This window comes from Panthera pardus, unplaced genomic scaffold (genome assembly GCF_024362965.1).
Source record: "Panthera pardus isolate Hobbes unplaced genomic scaffold, ASM2436296v1 HiC_scaffold_12, whole genome shotgun sequence".
NCBI classification, from domain to species: domain Eukaryota; kingdom Metazoa; phylum Chordata; class Mammalia; order Carnivora; family Felidae; genus Panthera; species Panthera pardus.
In genome coordinates this window covers 51,920,889-51,935,548 of record NW_026526677.1, presented here as the reverse complement: position 1 = coordinate 51,935,548, position 14,660 = coordinate 51,920,889, and the positions used below count along the sequence as shown (strand labels likewise).

The 14,660-nt window shown below is 45.4% G+C and overlaps 1 protein-coding gene across 18 annotated transcripts in view; it reads left to right on the top strand.

Annotated features, from left to right (window-relative positions):
- The first annotated feature begins 3,882 nt into the window (after window positions 1-3,882).
- Window positions 3,883-14,660, top strand: part of DNHD1 (dynein heavy chain domain 1) — a 79,614-nt gene continuing 68,836 nt past the window's right edge. For 17 of the 18 annotated variants that reach the window (XR_008421207.1, XR_008421208.1, XR_008421209.1 and 14 more), the window contains exons 1-4: window positions 3,883-3,988; window positions 4,259-5,093; window positions 9,180-9,353; window positions 14,384-14,587. Coding sequence is in view for 14 of the 18 variants with exons in the window: in XM_019456119.2 (XP_019311664.2) it covers window positions 3,925-3,988; window positions 4,259-5,093; window positions 9,180-9,353; window positions 14,384-14,587 (1,277 nt within the window). In the remaining 4 variants the exon portion in view is untranslated. Of the gene's footprint in view, window positions 3,989-4,258; window positions 5,094-9,179; window positions 9,354-14,383; window positions 14,588-14,660 lie in introns of those variants that run through there. The other variant, XM_053900029.1, reaches the window with a different exon arrangement.

Below are 14,660 nucleotides of genomic sequence, written 5' to 3'. Positions count from 1 at the left end.
AGCAACCCTGTTAGGTAAATGCTGTTATTACCTTCATTTTATTTAAAAAAAATTTTTTGATGGGGTGCCTGGGTGGCTCAGTTGGTTAAGTGTCTGACTTTGGCTCAGATCATGATCTCTCATGAGTTTGAGCCCCATGTTAGATTCTGTGCTGACAGCTTGGAGCCTGGGGCCTGCTTCGGATTCTGTATCTCCCTCTCTCTCTACCCCTTGCCCATTCACACTCTGTCTCTCTCTCTCTCTCAAAAATAAACATTAAAAAAATTTTTTTAATTGAAATGGAGGCAAAATACCGTACAACTAGTGAGTGGTACAGTCAGGTTTTCGATCCAGACAGTCTGACTCCAGAGGTGATCCCCTTTCTCATCAATGAAGACTGCTATACATTTATGCATTTGTTCCATAAATATTTTCTGATCACCTACTCATGGTGCCAGCACCAGGGAATGGGGATGCAACAGAGAGCAATCAAAAGCTCTGCCACCATGGAACTTATGTTTCTGGTCAAGGGAAATAGGCAGTAAGCAAATTAAGTATTTATATGAGATGGTACTAAGTGCTGTGGAGAAAAATAATGCAGGGTAGAAAGGGTAAGGAAGGTAGGAACAGTGTTGTTATTTTATGCTGGATAGTCAAAGAACTCATTGATAAGGTCTCTGAACAGAGACTTGAAATGAGGGAATAAGCCTTGGGGACATCTGGAAGAGTGCTCCCTGTGGTATAAGCCTCTCATTGTCCCTCAGTATCCATTGTCTCCTTCTTTCTTTACTAATTGACTCTTGACTTTTATCTGGGCACATGGCCACTGGAAATAAAGATCAGATTTTACAGCTTTCCTTGCAGCTAGGTGTGTCCATGTGTTTGAGTGATGCGTGCATTGCCAGATTGTGCCCTTAAAAGTAAAGGTGTGCCTCCTACTTGGGTGCCTGGGTGGCTCAGTCTGTTAAGTGTCCAACTCTTGAGTTTTGGCTCAGGTCACTATCTCACAGTTCATGAGATTGAGCCCTGCATTAGGCTCTGCACTGACATTGTGGGGCCTGCTTGCAATTCTCCCTCTTTCTCTCTCACTGCCCCTCCCTTACTTGCTCTCTCTCTCTCTCTCTCTCTCTCTCTCAAAATAAATAAACATGAAAAAAATTATAAAAAAAAAAAAGTAAGGGTGTGGCTCCTAATTCTTCCTCCACGGACTGTGATGGGACCTAGCAGCATGGTGGTGAACTCTCTTGGACACGGAAGACAAGGACCACCTTCTTGGAGAAAGTAGAACAACTGAAAGGCTGCCACGTTAGCCCTCAAGTATTTATACTTGGGCAGTTATGTAAGAGGGAAAAAAACCTTCCATATAGTTTAAACCACTGTATTTTGGGGTCCTTTTGTTGTTACAACATATGTGGTTGGCAGAATTTTAAGATGGTCCTGAATTTTCCACTCCCTGTGTGCATATGCTACATAATCGCTAGGACTATGAATATGACAGCTTATATGGCAGACTTGACTGTAAGAAAGCAATATTATCTGGGTGGGTCTGACCTAACCACATGGACTTTTTAAAAGCAGGGAGATTTCTCTGGCTGGATTCAGAAAGATTCCAAGCTTGCAAAGAGTTTGAGACATGTTTGCTGGCCTGAAGGTGGATGAATCACATGGCAAGGAAGGAAGGTGGCCTCTAGGACCTGAATATGGTCCCCAACTGATGGCCAGAAAGGAAATTGGGACCTAGTCTTACAACTGTGAGGATCTGAATCCTGCCAGCAAGAATGAGCTTGGAAAAGAATTTTCCCCCAGAGTTTTCAGATGAGAACTCAGCCCAGCCAACTCTTAGATTTCAGGTTTCTGATACTCTGAGGAAAGAACACAGCCAAGCCATGCTAAACATGGATCTGCAGAACTACAAGGTACTAAACGGGTATTTGTTTCTAAGCTACTTAGGTTGTGGTAATTTGTTACACAGGCACAGAAAACTTGTATGAAACCTTGTATGTCTCCTAATAGATACACAAGCAGAGTAATTGATACATAGGCTCTGAGATGGGAGCATCCTCGGTGTAATCCAAGCACAGCTCGAGTGGAGTGGATGAGGAGAGAGAATAGGAGAGAAGTAGAGATAGTAGGTGGCTGATCACATAGCAACTTGTAGGCCATGTAGGACATTGGCTTTCACCGGAGGGAATGAGATGATAGGGCATTAGTTTTAAGCAGAGGAGTGACAAGAGCTGCCCTGTGAAAAGGGTCACTGGCTGCTCTGAAAAGAACAGATTGTGGGGACAAGGGTCGAAGGAGGGAGTCCAGTTAGAAGGCTATGGAATAATCCAGGTGAGAAGTGATAGTGACACAGACTAAGGTTGTGGCACTTAAGGTGGTGAGGAATTGTTGGATTCTGGATAGATTTTGAAGCTATAGCCAACAGAATTTGCCAAAGGATTCAACATGGGAGGTAGGCTGAGGTGGGAAGAGAGGGATGGAAAGAGAAATCTAAGGTGATTTCAAGGTATTGACCCAAGCAACTGGAAAAATGGACTTGTCATTTTGGGGAAGGCAGTGAAAGGAGTAGGTTTCTTTTGCCACCGGGAGGGAGGTGGTAGTTAGAAGTCTGGTTTGGACATTTTAAGATTTTAAGTTTGTGTTATTTATCAGATATCCAAGTAGAGCCATTAAGGAGGCAGATGGACGTACAAATCTGGATTGCAGGGCAGAGGTGGGACTGTGTCATATGCTGAATTTTCTTTTTCTTTCTTTCTTTCTTTCTTTCTTTCTTTCTTTCTTTCTTTCTTTCTTTCTCTTCCTTCCTTCCTTCCTTCCTTCCTTCCTTCCTTCCTTCCTTCCTTCCTTCCTTCCTTCCTTCTTTCCTTAAATCGTTCAGACCTTCCCACCCCCCATTTTGGACTTCTTATGATCAAGGATTTTGTCTTACTAGGAGTTTGCTTGTGGGGGAGGTGGTAAGGTAGGGTTGGTGGATATGTGGATGGGGTGCAGGTAGGGTCCCAAAGACATAACTTGCTGGTACTTGGTGCCAGCTAAGACGTTCAGTGAATGCATAAATAGGCACAGGGATCATACTTTCCCACGACGCCCTCACGGTTGCTACTTCCCCAAATCACCGTGTCATTTTTTTTTTTTCAGACCCAGCCAGACTGATCACCTATTCTCAAAGCGTGTGGGCAGCCAGCAGGTTTGGTCTGGGCCGCAGTGCTTCAGCTTCCCAGTCCTCGCCCGAGCCCCGAGCCCTGCCTTTGTGCAACCCCGGACCAGCACGGATGCTGACTCCTCCCCTTTCCGGTTTCTGAGGGTTCCGGAATTCTGGGGTGAAGGCTCGGGCCTTTAGGGACCCTGTAACGGTTCTAACAGCTGGGAGGGAATGGAGCTGCGGGTGAGTCTCCAGCTTATAATCCTCTTCCCTTTGCCCTCAGATCTCCCTTGCCACTGCCCCCAGGAAGGTCCCCTCCTCCCACACTCCCAGGGACCCCCTGCCCCTCCCCTCTTCTTCTCCCCTTCCCTCTCTCCTTCCTTTTCCTCCTCCTATTCCTCTTTCTCCTCCCCTTCCTCCTTCTCCTCCTCCTCCTTCCAGCTTGGTCCTTTGCCACTTTTTCCTCTCTACACTCCCCCCAACCTCATCTGAACCATGTAGTTCTCTGTACTTTCTGTTCCCAAGAGCCCCCCTCAGCCCATGTTCAGACAGCACTGGGGCTTTGTTGCCACAGAGTGACCACCTGTTCCTCCCTTCAGGCCATCCCTGGGCTCCACTCCCAGTGACGTTCCTTGCTGTTACCAAAGTTCTCTGAGTGAGCCCTTTCCAAGTGTGCATCAGTTTGTGCAAGTGATCACTCCTCCATGTGCCAGTCTCTCTGTATGGGCAGCTGTGAGTAGAGTGAGCCTGTGCTTGGGACCCAAGTCTTGGTTCACCAGTTTCTCCAACAGGCAGTTGGGATGAAACCTTACCAGCACATCAGTCTCTCTTCCCTTCCGTTGCCTCCTGTACCCCTTACACCAGGTGAGGGGGACTGTGTCCTGGGTGGTGGGAAGGAACTCTTGTGCAGAGAGGGCCCCTGCCTTTGTCTTGGGCCTGCTTCTTACCAGGGTCATTGGGGAAGCTGTTGTCCTCTGCTGTTCTGGCTCTGCCCTGCAACTGCCCTGCAGCTCCATCCATTTCCCTGTCCTAAGTCCCTCCCCTCCCCTGTCCCCCAGCCCCTTAGACCCTGACATTCCTAGCCCAGAACCTAAGGCCCCTTCTCTCACCCCTGTTCTGGGCTGGGCCAAGCAGGTGAGACCCAGCAGCCAGGAGCCTGGAACTGGCAGTCAGAACCTGAACAGTGGGCAAGGTCAGTTCGACAGCAGCTGAATGCCCAGCTCCTCTTGGTCTCGGAGCCAAAGGCGGACTTGTCTCCTGAAGAGGCATCACCTGAAGCCCTTGAATCTCAGCACTCCGTCTGTGTTCCAGACACGGAAGAGCAGCTCCAGGACCGTCAGAGGACACAGAGACAGTCCCCAAAGGCAGTGAGCCAGTCAGAGCAGCCCACAGTGCTGGAGCTCCTGGTAGCTGAGCTCCAAACTCTGTTCTCAGCTGTCCTGAGGGATGGCAGCCCTGCAGCTTGGCACTACCTGCATGCGGTGCTGCGTCTGCTGCCTCCATATCGTGTGCTGCTTGTTGGTCACCTTGATTTGCTGCCCTTCCTGGAGCAGCTGTCCCACTGGGCACCCTGGGTCCAATCCCAGCTCCAGCTGGACCTACTAGATGCCATAGAGCAGGCCTTTCCCCCAGACACCTCTTTGTTAGAGAGTGCCTCACATATTGAGTGCTGTTCCCAGAAGCAGAAGTTCCGTCACAGGCCCCCACACCCAGCCTGCCCTTTTGTGCAGGCCCGCTGGGGTGGGCAGCACGTGGGGGAGGAGTTGGCTACATGGCTGCGACCACTGACACTGCCAGAGCTACAGCGCAGCCTGGGTATTGTTGGTGCCCAGGTGGCCTTGAAAGAGACCTGGTGGGTAGATGGCCTTAGCCTCCTGCCCTTGGCACTGGCCACAGACATCCCCGTACGGTATGAAAGCAGGGACACTGATGATGCAGAGGAGGAGCCTGTTGGAAGAAAAGAGACTAAGTAAGTGAGGGACCCAGAGTGGGGCTTTGAGCAGAGGGGAAAAAGAAGAAACTTAACGGGTGCCTCCTTCGAAGTCTAGGGCCAGCTCCCTATTGATTTTAGGCATTAGCCTGAACCCCAAGCTATGCTGGTTGTAGCTGTTTCTTTCTCCCTTTTTGTCTGCAAATAAACCGAGTGTTCTAAGTGTTAATCCCCTTCAGGCAATGCAGAAATTCATGAAAATCAAAAGTCAGCTATAAGGAAGCCAAGGCATCAGAAAACAGCTTGAGTTTCCACAGTTTCCAGATCTTTCTCAGATGGTGCTAGAAGCTTCTTTAGTTCTTTTTCTCACTCTTTCATAATCCCTAACCCTCTCCGCTGGGCCTGCCTAGGGCTGGGTGCTGGATGTTGTGTACAGGTTCTTCCCTCAGGACGCTCCTAGGTGAATGCTTGTCTGAGGGACCTTCCCACACATTTGTGTGTGAGCTAAGCCAGCCCCAAAGCACATTAGAGTTGGCAGCTCAGGCAAATGCGACATTCATTCTGACCTTTTCAGAGCCTTCTTCCTGCCCTGCCAGTGTGGGTATCCTGGCCCCTTGAGTGCCAATTATTTCCCCCAATCGGGCTCTCATTGCTCCTTTCAAGATTTCAGAGTGTCTACAGCGACCTCCTCTTCTGAGAGTTCTTTAACACTAGTCTTAGAATTCCCCCCCGCCCCCATCCTCTGGCCTGATTTTCTTCTTCTTTTTTTTTAATCTTAAAATTATTTATTTTTTTAATATGAAGTTTATTGTCAAATTAGTTTCCATACAACACCCAGTGCTCCTCCCAACAGGTGCCCTCCTCAGTACCCACTACCCACCCTCCCCTCCCTCCCACTCCCCATCAACCCTCAGTTTATTCTCAGTTTTTAAGAGTCTCTTATGGTTTGGCTCCCTCCCTCTCTAACTTTTTTTTTCCTTCCCCTCCCCCATGGTCTTCTGTTAAGTTTCTCAGGATCCACATAAGAGTGAAAACATATGGTGTCTGTCTTTCTCTGTATGACTTATTTCACTTAGCATAACACTCTCCAGTTCCATCCACGTTGCTACAAAAGGCCATATTTCATTCTTTCTCATTGCCAAGTAGTATTCCATTGTGCATATAAACCACAATTGCTTTATCTATTCATCAGTTGATGGACATTTAGGCTCTTTCCATAATTTGGCTATTGTTGAAAGTGCTGCTATAAACATTGGGGTACAAGTGCCCCTCTTCATCAGCACTCCTGTATCCCTTGGGTAAATTCCTAGCAGTGCTATTGCTGGGTCATAGGGTAGATCTATTTTTAATTTTTTTGAGGAATCTCCACACTGTTTTCCAGAGCGGCTGCACCGCTCCCACCAACAGTTTGCCTTCCCACCAACAGTTCAAGAGGGTTCCCGTTTCTCCACATCCTCTCCAGCATCTATAGTCTCCTGATTTGTTCATTTTAGCCACTCTGACTGGCGTGAGGTGGTATCTGAGTGCGGTTTTGACCTGTAGTTCCCTGATGAGGAGTGACATTGAGTATCTTTTCATGTGCCTGTTGGCCATCTGGATGTCTTCAGAGAACTGTCTATTCATGTTTTCTGCCCATTTCTTCACTGTATTATTTGTTTTTCGGGTGTGGAGTTTGGTGAGTTCTTTATAGATTTTGGATACTAGTCTGGCCTGATTTTCTAAGTGCTTTGCAACTTGTCTAGTACACATTCACTGGGAAGAAGGGTAGCTTTACCTTTAATCTGGATTGGCTTCCTCAGTTTTTGCTCTAAGTTTATGGCCGGGTCAAATTTTTTCCTAAAATCTTAAAGCTGTAATGGTGGACAGATAGGTAGGCTCCTGGGGCTCTGATAGAAGGGGACAGTGCTGACAATTTATATCTTCAAGATCCCCAGCAGATCCTTTCTTTTTCCAAGACCTGCCCTGTGCCCTGAATATGTTTCCTGGGAGTATGTAACTGAAGTGAGAATGGACTGAGATGTTGGAAAGGGGTCAAGTTCTTTGCTTTTTCTCTTTGGACCTGGTGATAAGTCTCTGAGGCCTAGCTAATGTGGCTTAGCTTGCATGAAGTTCTCCAGGTCTGTTCCTCCAGACATCCATTCATTCAATAAGTATCACTGGAGACCCAGTACGTATTAGGAACTGCTAGATGCTGGAGATACAGACATGAACAAGACACACTCATTCTCTTTCTTTGGGGTTTTACAGTTCAGTTGGGGGAATAATATTAAATAAGTTGGTGCCAATAAAATATAATTGCAAATTGTGATAAGTGCTATATAATAAAGAGAACACCGCCTTTCCCCTGGCTGCTCCTGTGTGTGTGTGTATGCATACGGGTGTGTGTGTGTGTGTACATGTAGCGGAAAGCACATCAGAGGCACTTTGGTTTAGATTGAAGTTATTAACAAAATATCTTGCAGGTTATGAGGTGAAATAAGAGGAGAGTTTCAAGGAGGGGGAAGCAGTTAGTATTAAATGCTACTGAAGCAAGTAAGAAAAACCTGAAAAATGTTCATTGGTTTTAGTAACAAGGAGGAGGTTGGTGAAAGTGATTTATTTCAGGCAGTTTTGTGAAGGGGAAGCCAGATTTTAGTGCATTCAGGAGCAAACGGGAGATAAGGAAGTAGAAATCACATTTTACTATTCTTTCATGAAGGTTGGCTTGAAAGGGAGAGAGAGATAATGGGACACTGGTGTCTGGATAGGCCTCCTAAAAAAAAAATAAGATAGATGTTCATAGCCCTTATGACAATGCTTGAGAAGTGGGTGTTCAAAATTTTTTTGCACAGTGCATGAATAAATATAGGCTAACAGTAAGAAAAGAAAGAGATTGAAAATATAGCATGGATAAATGATCCACTTCACAAATGGAGGAATTTCTTACAGAGAAGAAAGGGCATTGCTTCCTCTCAAGTTGATTAGGATGGGATTAGGATGGGAATCTGGGCAGATAAATGTGTGGGAAAGCAGCTGAACTAGGGGAAGTTAGTTGATGGCTGAGAACCTCAGTTCTCTCTGGGCAGGGAAGGAGGCAGGAAAGGGAATGAAGTGGGGCCTGGCAGGGCTGGGCATGGGAGTAGGTAGAGGTCTGGAATAGCAGCTGAGGGGACTGAAAGATACAGGGTGCCTGAAGACTTGTATGAAGATACCAGAGCAGCATGAGCCCATAATTGAGATCAGATACCAGGAATCCGTCGAGGAGCTGATATTCCTGGTTCAGTAATCTTCTGAACCAATTTAGATCATGTAGGACTCTTAACTGTTGAGGAAATGAAACTTCAGTAGCTGTTACACGGTTCAAATGTCCCGATCCAACATCAAGGTTACAAGCCCTATTGTTGATATGAACTTTTAGAATAGGATGGCACTGTTATCTCTGGGGTAACTTGTTCTGTTGATCTAGCTTTGGGTCAATTAGTGACATCGCTATATACTTGACTAGTATAGTCTAGGTATTCAGTTTTTGGTTTCTTGGAAAATTAATTTTTATATCAATTTTGTTGGCTGGCGTTGAAGGGTAAAAAGACTGAAAGTACTGGTGTAGGCTTGAGGGGATTGAAGAATGCACCATTGGATCCTGGCTGGAAAGGAAAGGATGTGAAACCAGAAGTTAGGTGGTGATGGGGGAAGAGCAAGAAAGACTCACAGGCATGGAATCATGCAGAGTTGGAAAGCAGGCATAATGGGGGCAATGGTTAGGAGATCTAGGTTAGGAAGCAGTGGTGGAGAAATCAGGCCTGTGGGCTTGCTAGATGATGAGCTGGGAAAACAAAATATTCCCATTTCATTCAGTATTATATAATAGCTTCATAGTAATCATAAGAAGTCCAGAATGATTATTCATTTGTCAGAAAGGGAAGGGTTGTTCATTGATTGGTCTGTGTGAATATAGCTGCTTGACGGTATTTGCTCGGTATGTGAATACCTTTGGGTATAGGTGGTAGGGTAGGGTATAGGCTCTGACAATACCACATCACATCCTCTTCAGCATCCAATCTGCTCCTCCTTTCACTGGCTAACAGTGGCAAGCTGACTCCTTGCTCTGTCTCTTTTCTCCTGATTTTTTTTTTTTTAATCATACAGGTCTCAGCTTGATACACAAGTTCCTGGGAAGAAAACGTTACAGAAGAGAAGCTCTGGCTTCTCATTTCAGACTTCCCTCCTGGGTAGCCAGGTGATGACCATTATGAAGACAGAGAGATACCTGAAGAAGATCCACTTCCTCTATCTCAATGTAGGTCCCAGCCGGCACTTTAGGTAAGTCCAGATGGCTTTTACTCTGGCCACTCCCTGTTTTCCTCCCATGCTATCTCCCACCCGGCTTCCTCTCCTTACCCACTCCTCTCCTGTCCTTTCTCTTCTCTGGCTGCTTCTCCTCTTTCTTCCAGTTTGCCTCCCTCTTCCCTTCTCAGCTTCCTCCTTTCCGTTCTGCACCTCTTCTTTGCTCCCTTTGCTCTCACAGCCTTTTCTACTTTTGGTTCTGTCTTCTTTATTCTGTCCTAAAATGGTAGAAACATTTGGTTGTAGCCTCGGAAGGGAATTTAATGGGGATCTCTTCCAACTCCAGTGCACAAATCTGGTGTTTGAACAGTGAGGGGAAGCTTTGAGTTTCCCAAGGGGCCCTGTTCCTTAGACTGAACCAAGCTCTGCCTTCTTTTAACTTCTACCTTCTGGTCCTGGTTTTAGCTCTGGGGCTATAAAAACAAGTCCCCTCCTTCCACATGACTCAGGAGGTGTTCATTTTCTTCTGTTAGCTCTAAAATTTATGTATGTCTCAAAGCCCTGTTCAAATCCCATCTCTTCTCAGAAATAATAATTACCATTAATCAATTTTTTTCCCAAGCACTGTGCTGTTATTATTTCCATACATGAGACGAGCACCCTGAGGCATAAAGAGGTTAAGTAACTTGTCACATACTAAGTGGTAGAAACAGACAAACCTAGCACTGTCTTAACTCAAAAGTCCATGCTCTTCAGCAGTATGTCGTGTACCCTCCCAGAAGGCTCTGTTTCCTACATACACTGCTGTCTTTCTCCTGAGCTTATGTAGCACTAATGGGGCATATCATCCATGCATTTACTGATCAGGTCATTTAACAAGTTCTCACTGAAAGCATTGTGCCAGTTATTAAGCAGTTGTCTTTTGGCTCTTCTCTCACTACTTCATGACACTGGGGCTGAGACTGCAAACTTTACTCCTCCTTTTTCAACTGGCCTCCTGTTAGGTTTTTTTTTTTTTTTTATGTTTATTTATTTTTGACAGAGAGAGAGAGACAGAGCATGAGCGGGGGAAGGGCAGAGAGAGAGGGAGACTCAGAATCCGAAGCAGGCTCCAGGCTCTGAGCTGTCAGCACAGAGCCCGACACGGGGCTCAAACTCACAGGCCAGGAGATCATGACCTGAGCCAAAGTCGCGCTCAACTGATTGAGCCACCCAGGCGCCCCCTGTTAGGTTTGGTTAGTAGGGGGTGCTAGAAGGAGACTGGACAGCAAGATAAGAGAAGGAACTTCCTCTTTCCCTTGCTTGCTCCTTCTGTCAGGATTGGTCCTCCACCCTGGCGGCAGTGGGCACCTTCTGAATTAGCCTCTTCATGATTCTGACGGCACCAGTGCCAGCTGGGTGGCACCTGCCCATCAGCTTTCTGTATCTTGACTGCCCCTCCTCCAAACTCCGAAGGCACTAGTACCAGTGTGGCAGTGCCTCCAATGAAATCCAGGCCCCAGGTCTACAAGCCCCTCCCCCAAGCTCATAGCTTCGGAGACTCCAGACCCCTTCCCTATGTTCCTCTCATTCTCGAGCTGGCATCCATTCCTGCGGTTATTGTATCAGTGCCACCTTGGTGTTCCCTTTTGGCTGTTTGTTTCTTTGACACCTTAAAAAAAAAAAAAAAGCTCTCTATTAAATTCACTTTGTTGAAATGCCCTGTTTGGTTTCTGCTTTCCTGATTGGACTGTTACTGATATCATGAAAGGAAAGGAGCCTCAAATATGGGATTCTGATATTGCCTTGGTAATGTCCTTGGCCTTGAACAGTACTGAGCTCCGTGCAAATGGTGTATAGGGTCCTAGAAATCCATGCCATGTAGTGGCATCACAGTTAATGAAATGATCACTTGTGGCTGACTGTGATGAACTACCTACTGACACCCAGTGGCCAGCCACCACACCTGACCAGTAACAGTGGCGGTGTGGGACGGGATGCTTACTGACTGCAGTGGAGAGCTCACACCAAGAAAATTACAAGCTTAGAACTTTTAAACTATCAGCTCCATCATAATCAGAGAAGCAGCACAATCAAAGATAATTAGGCACACGGAGAGACAAGAAACCATGAGCAAGAGAACTAAAAGGCAGTGAATAATTATAGGACGAACTCTGCCAAAGAAGGAAATCCAGTGAAGTGAGTTTAGCATTTGGTGGTGCTTTTCCCCAGAGGCGCCTGTGGATCCCACTATTGGCGATTGTGTGTCAGTTTTACTGTCAGCTCCTGAGCCGAGCTTTGGGTAGGCACAGACAGCCAAAGATCAGAGGCTGCAGCTGGGGACCCACACCCAGGAAAGCCATGTTTTCTGCTTCAACCTATAATGTGACCAGGGTACAAACCCAGAACCCACGGCATTTAATTTGGACTTCCCTGATGTATCCATACAGATGATTTTCATATTTTACCAGTTTATTTTGCCTTTTTCTAGTTGTTCTCAAGTGAGAGTGTTCTAAATTTCTAGTGCACCATTAGTTAAAGCAGAACCCTGCCCTTTATTGTTTCCTTTTGTTTCTTGGACATGTAATGGGTTTGTTGTTTTTTTTTTTCAATGTGTTTGAATTTATCAATTTTTTCTTGGATTTGTCCCAGGTTTTTTAATTAAGTTTTTCATTTAATTCTAACATAGTTAACATACAGTGTTATATTGGTATGTCCTGGATGTTAATTCATACTCAGATAGGAATTTATTTCTTCACTTCCTTAGAGTCTTCATTCAAGTGTCACCTCTCCCTCCCTCGCCCTCCCCCCAAAACTCCTGTCCTCCCCTGGCATTGCCAACCTCCTTTTCCTGTGCTTTTCTTCCCCTCTCATTTATTATGTTTATCATCTTTCTTCTTCAATAGAATGAGAGCTCTGTCAGGGCAGGGATTTTTGTTTGTTATGTTTAACAGCATACCCTGAGGGTTTAGAACAATTTGGCATAGAGTAGAGACTCAATAACATTTGTTGAATGAATGAATGAATTATCCAGAGTAGGAACAGGCATGGAGGCAAGTAGATGATGAGTTCCATATAGAACTTGCCGTGTTTCAGTAAGGCAGAGAGCTTGAGGTGTTTGGGAAGCAGTTGAATACTCTCTAGCATCACTTAATACTCCAATTGATCTGAGCCCTTTGAGGGCAAGGACTATGTAGCAGTTATTTTTATGTCCTCATCTCCAATCACAGCACTTGGACAGAAGGGAAACTCGATAAATGGTTTAATTAAATTCCATATGAAGTCAGGGACTGAATTTTTCCTGTTTACTGCTATATCCTTAGTGCCTAGCACAGTCGAATGAATAACTATCCCCCAAAGGAGCACTCGCTGTGGGGAGTGAGAAGAGTACCCTCTATCCTGACCGTGTGCAGGAAGAGTAGCATTTAGGGGTGCCTGGCTGGCTCATTCTGTAGAGCATGGAACTCTTGACCTTGGGGTTGTAAGTTTGGTTGTACAATGTTGGCTGTAGAGATTACTTAAAATCCTAGAAGAAGAAGGAGAAGAGGGAGAAGAAGGAGGAGAAAAAGAAGAAGAAAGCAGCTTTTGAAAAAGAGAAAAGAAAGAGTAGTGTTCATTAAGAAGGTCATAAGGGAAGGAATGACCCCTTGGGGGAGCCAGGGTTCAATTAGTACAGGAAACTGTGGGAAACTAAGCAGCCCAGTGGTTAAGGGAGGTGACTTGAGTCAGGTAGATTCAGTTTTAAATCCTATATTCTTTCCTTAACTATCTTGGAAAAAGTTATGGCTCCTTTTGTTTCAGAAGAAATGGTTTGGGGGAAAAGAGTACTTGGGAAAATCTAGTCACTTTGTCAGAAAGGAAACAAAGTTTTACATGACTTGACTTAGTGAGTTCATTCTGGATCTATCTAAATGTTCTTCAGTCATTTGCTTAATCATGTATTCTAGAAAGTTGAGAGGGAAGAGATAGAAGACGGCCATTTTATCTCTTAGGCATTATAGGCATAGGAACTGGGACATCAAAGCTTATAAAGGGCTTTCAAATATACTTAATGCTTAAGTATATTATTGGCTCCAAGTTATGAAAATAAAACTGTAAAATAAAAGTTGATAAATACTTTATTGAATGTACCCAAACAGCATTATGCTAACCAGTCTCCTGCAACTAGATACAACTATATAAATGGCATTTACTTTGGGATGCAGGTGCATTGTGCTGAAGTAAGAGAACTTAGTAGGATTTTAAGGTGGCTCCGGAGGTACTTGATTGGTTCTTTTGGCTGCAGTTTTCCTCTTTATTTGCCTGTGTCGAGTCTTCTATTCACCCCCTGCTTTTCCCCATTCTCAGTTACTCCCAACAGCACCCACTGATTTTTCTCTGCATGTTATTTCAGTACCTAGAGATATACATATTTTATCATTTCTAAGATGTACTTTTTTTTTTTTTTTTTACATTTTAACATCTCTGAAATTATGATGCATCTTACAAATTGGTGGAGTATCACATTGGCAGCATTTTAATGTTTCATTTTTTTTTTAATGCTGCAGCTTACAACTGATGGCATCTTAGGTTTGATGGAATGTAAGGTATCTGGATCTGGAGATATGATCTTCTTAGACCTGGCTGGGTGCCTTTTTCTTTCTTCCCTTCCATCTTTGGCTTCCATTTATTCTTAATATTTATTTCCTTGGGGCACTTGGATGACTCCATTGGTTAAGGGTCCGGCTCTTGATTTTGGCTCAGGTCATGATCTCACGGTTTAGTTCGTAGGATGGAACCCTGTGTGGGGCTCTGCACTGACAGCAGGGAGCCTGCTTAGGATTCTCTCTCTCTCTCTCTCTCTCTCTCTCTCTGTCCCTCCCCCACTTGCTCTCTCTCTCTCAAAATAAATAAATAAACTTTTAAAACATTAATAATATTTGTTTCCTTTTTTGAGTTTGAAGATCATTCTTTTCTCTTTCCCTTCTTCCCACTTTCTTCTGCCTTCATTCCTGCTGCCATGTTTCGCCTCTCCATCCTTCTTTTGTCCCTTCCTGACGTCTGCAAGAGTTCCCAGGGCTCCTGCTGACCAGAGCTCTCTTCTAAAGGCCCTACAGCCTGGTGGTGGTGCCACCCAAGAAGGTGAACCCTGAGTACTACATCTTCTCTCCCTTTGGGATCCTGCATGTCCATCCTGTGGAGGGCAGTGAGACGATCACGCTGGGCACCTGGCACCGCCATTCTGTCCTCTGGCAGCAGCTCCAGTCCATCCCGTTCTTCAAATATTTCCTCTTATACAAGGCCTTGGCTTGGTAGGTGGTGACAGTATGGGATGTGGGGAGAAGTGTTGTGGGGAGCAGTAGCATGCTGTCGCTGCCCTCTGGT